The sequence below is a fragment of the Centruroides sculpturatus genome, unplaced genomic scaffold, assembly GCF_000671375.1.
Source record: "Centruroides sculpturatus isolate CEXI.00-Female unplaced genomic scaffold, Cexi_2.0 scaffold488, whole genome shotgun sequence".
NCBI lineage: Eukaryota > Metazoa > Arthropoda > Arachnida > Scorpiones > Buthidae > Centruroides > Centruroides sculpturatus.
Genome location: NW_019384747.1, coordinates 120,467 through 123,836, shown reverse-complemented (window position 1 = coordinate 123,836; position 3,370 = coordinate 120,467). Strand labels below are relative to the sequence as shown.

Sequence of the window (3,370 nt, the reverse complement as noted above, 5' to 3'; positions counted from 1 at the left end):
AAGAAAATGTGACTAAAGCAACTTACCTAAAATCCGGGGAGCAGGTGGCTCGAAATCCAGTCGGCATCCTGGAGATTAGCAGCTGAAAATCATCAAGCTGATAAGAACAGAGTTAAAAGCCATTTATTGAAATATTAAAAATATATACATAGCGTTTCAGTATGGGCTGGAGATATTGTACAACATGGGCATAAAGCCAATTAGTATGAGTATATACATGGGTTGAAGGATAAATTTGAAGGAGGCGTTTGCCTTAGATGTCGCGTTTACACAGGCTCACAGCCAGCTAAGTGCCAGTTTTTGGCTTGCATAGAGTAGATGCTTGGGCGCGTTTACAAGGGCTCGTGGCCTGCTAGAGTGTTAAGTTTGGCCTACATATTTGGATGGATGGGCACAGTTACATGGGCTCTAGCCTGACAAAATAGAATACAGAAGTTTGTGTGGATGAAAAGTGGCGGAGTGGTCTAGATTTGTTGGCCAAGATGTTTGGCGTAAATGTCTCTGCTCCAACGTATACAGTCACTGGCCATTAATTTCCGCATTAGTTTGGCATAGTTTCTATTGACACCAAGTATTTGTAACACTTCATCGTTGGTTGCGTCGTATCCATGACGCGACCAACGATGACGAAGGCGTCGATGTAGGTGTCATAGCCTCGTCCCCTGAAGTGGTTGGCCAGTTCTTCATACTTCTGGACCTTGTCTGCTCTTGCCCGGTCGAGTGCATTGGCTCCATTCTCGAATGGTGTTGCGACATCGATGATGGTGGCGGTTTTGGGGTTATCATTGAGAACTACCAAGTCGGGGCGGCAGGTGCTGTTGAAGTTGGGTATTTGTTGATTGACAAATACGGTGAGGTCTTTGTGGTTGAAGGCTGTATTTAAGCGGTCCAGGATGGCGTTGTCGCGTTTAGTTATTAGATGGAAGTTAGGAGGGCAATGGTTTATGACATGCGCGAGTGTTTCTCGCTGTCATTGGTACCTTTTGCAGGTTTGACTGGCGTTACCGAACCTTCGCAGGTTGCTTAGGGGGACTATGCTAAGCCTGGCCTGGTGGATGAACCGCCAGTCAGCAAACCTGGTGAAATTCCCCTTGTGCAGGAAGTGGTTGCTGTTGGTGTTAGCAGCGGTTATTTTGTAAGCCTTACCTTGGTCAGGCTTGATGAGGAGTGCACTGAGGAAGGTTGCCTTGACTGCGGAAGATATGGCTTTCACCACATTGGATTTGTTGATTGGGTTGTCGTTGATGGTGGGTATTAGGGTCCCAGTGTCGCTGGGGTGCCACTTGATGTTGATGCGCTTCCCAAGGCGGTGGGTGGCCATGCGTAGACGAGTCCAGGTCGATGGGATGTCATACGGGTCACAGCCAAACTCGTTATCCATTGAGCTGGCCAAGTAGGTGCAAAGGTCGGCTGCGCTGGGTGGTCTCTTGATCCGCTTATCTACAACTTCTTGCAGGGTCTTGATTGCAAGAGTGTTTACGACCGGGTCCCTGGCATGGATAATATTAATGGCGTGACTTACCTGGGCTACGTCCGCTAAGATGTTACAGTGCGTCACATTCGCACCACCTTGGGTGTGTGGCATGTAAACATTTTCTGGGCTGGCTCGTTGGGGTAGATTCATCCACTTCTTGATGCTCTTCTTGATGACGTTATCAAGGTGGGTGCCCCTCGATGTGGGTTCCTGTCCGTGGTGAGGGGACCTCCCAGAGACGGTTTAGTAATGCCTCTTTACCATCCCTGGGATCTGAACGCCCACCCACGTGTTTGCCGTGCGTGGTGTCCCGTATGCCGGAAAGGGGGATCCTGGTAGTTGAGGGGCAACATAACGTCCCCAACACACTGCTTTGGCCCCTGCTTCGGATTAACGGGAGGCTCAAATCAGGCTCCGTTTGAGTCAATCGGCTGGTCGTTGAGTCATTTTTGACCTCGGCCTGAAGTCAACCAATCGATGCAGACCGGGCAGACACGTCAGATGAGATGTGCTCTTCTTGACTGCATTGTGAGGGTATAGCTCCTGGGAAACCCTGGTGTGACGGTCTATGGGAGTCTCCCATGTGACGGCATCCCCTTGTTGGGCCCCATGGTGGGTTGGGTCACTGGGAGCTGAATATTTAAATTATAATTATGGATTCCAAACATCCTGAAGCATCAATATCAAAGACCAAAGAAAAGACCTCCAGCCCACCTGCTTACTTAATAGTGCACGCAACTGGAGAAAAACCCCTCGCTAAGTGTTCTCCTTTTTTGATTAAAAAGTTATTCGAATCAACCATCGGGCATCTAAAAAACATACAAAAATTGAGGTCAGGGGACCTACTAGTAGAAACAGCCTCCCCTCAACAAACAACAAAGCTTTCGACAATGAAGACTTTCGGAGACATGGGAATATTAGTCACACCACACAGAAGTTTGAACTCATCACGTGGTGTGATATCTGAGTACGATTTGATGTCTGAAGACGAATCAGACATTCAGACCGGCCTGTTGGACCAAGGTGTCACTTCTGTCCGACGCATCTCGATTCGTCGAGACGGCAAGTTGATACCCACAAAACATTTAATTCTCACATTCGACAACCCGACATTGCCATCCTTCGTTACAGCAGGATACTTGCGCTGCCCAGTTCGCCCTTATATTCCAAATCCGCTGCGATGTTTCAAATGCCAGCGATTTGGACACTCCCAGACCTCCTGCCGAGGCAAAAGCTTATGTGCACAGTGTGGAATTGAAGGTCACGACAGTACTGAATGTAAAAGTACTCCACACTGTGTGAACTGTAAAGATGCCCATCCTGCTTACTCCCGGAAATGCCCTGCATGGCAAAGAGAAAAGGAGATTCAACGGGTGAAAACTGTGAAAAATGTATCTTATCCAGAAGCCCGTCGCATGGTCACTCCAAGTGCACCATTGCAGCAAAAGACATTTGCTGCAGTTTTGAAATCTACTAAGACATGTGGGGTTCAAACAGATATTTCTGTTTCCCCAAGTGAATCTCTTACCCGCCATGCAAAGTGTTTATTGATCCCATCTGCACAAACAGAAGAAAAGGAGAACACAAAGGCCAAAATTTCTGTAACTAAAACCGGGATAACAACCAGAAATATGGGTTCTAAAAAAGCCAGTAAGAACCCACTTAACAAACAAAAAGTAAAATCAGCCCTTTCTAGAGTCTCAAAAAAATCAGAAGCTCAATCTATGAGCGAGTTTTCTGACATATCTGACGAAGAGCCTAATATGGAGGTGACAAAACCAACGTCACCTCCAAAAGAAAAACCCCCTGTTAAATTAAAGAGGGATAACCTCGCTAAGAATGCTGCCTCAAACACATAATGGGTTATAAAATAACCCAATGGAACTGTCGTGGTTT

General features: G+C 47.1%; 1 protein-coding gene across 1 annotated transcript; it reads left to right on the top strand.

Annotated features, from left to right (window-relative positions):
* The first annotated feature begins 2,112 nt into the window (after nucleotides 1-2,112).
* LOC111628489 lies at nucleotides 2,113-3,364 on the top strand. Its single transcript, XM_023372279.1, has one exon. It carries the CDS (start codon nucleotides 2,128-2,130, stop codon nucleotides 3,331-3,333), a length of 1,206 nt encoding a protein of 401 aa, XP_023228047.1. The 5' UTR covers nucleotides 2,113-2,127; the 3' UTR covers nucleotides 3,334-3,364.
* The last annotated feature ends 6 nt before the right edge of the window (nucleotides 3,365-3,370 follow it).

What these genes read in the sequence shown, in the direction of transcription:
- LOC111628489 (XM_023372279.1), top strand. Translation starts at nt 2,128, where the DNA reads ATGGATTCCAAACATCCTGAAGCATCAATATCAAAGACCAAAGAAAAG.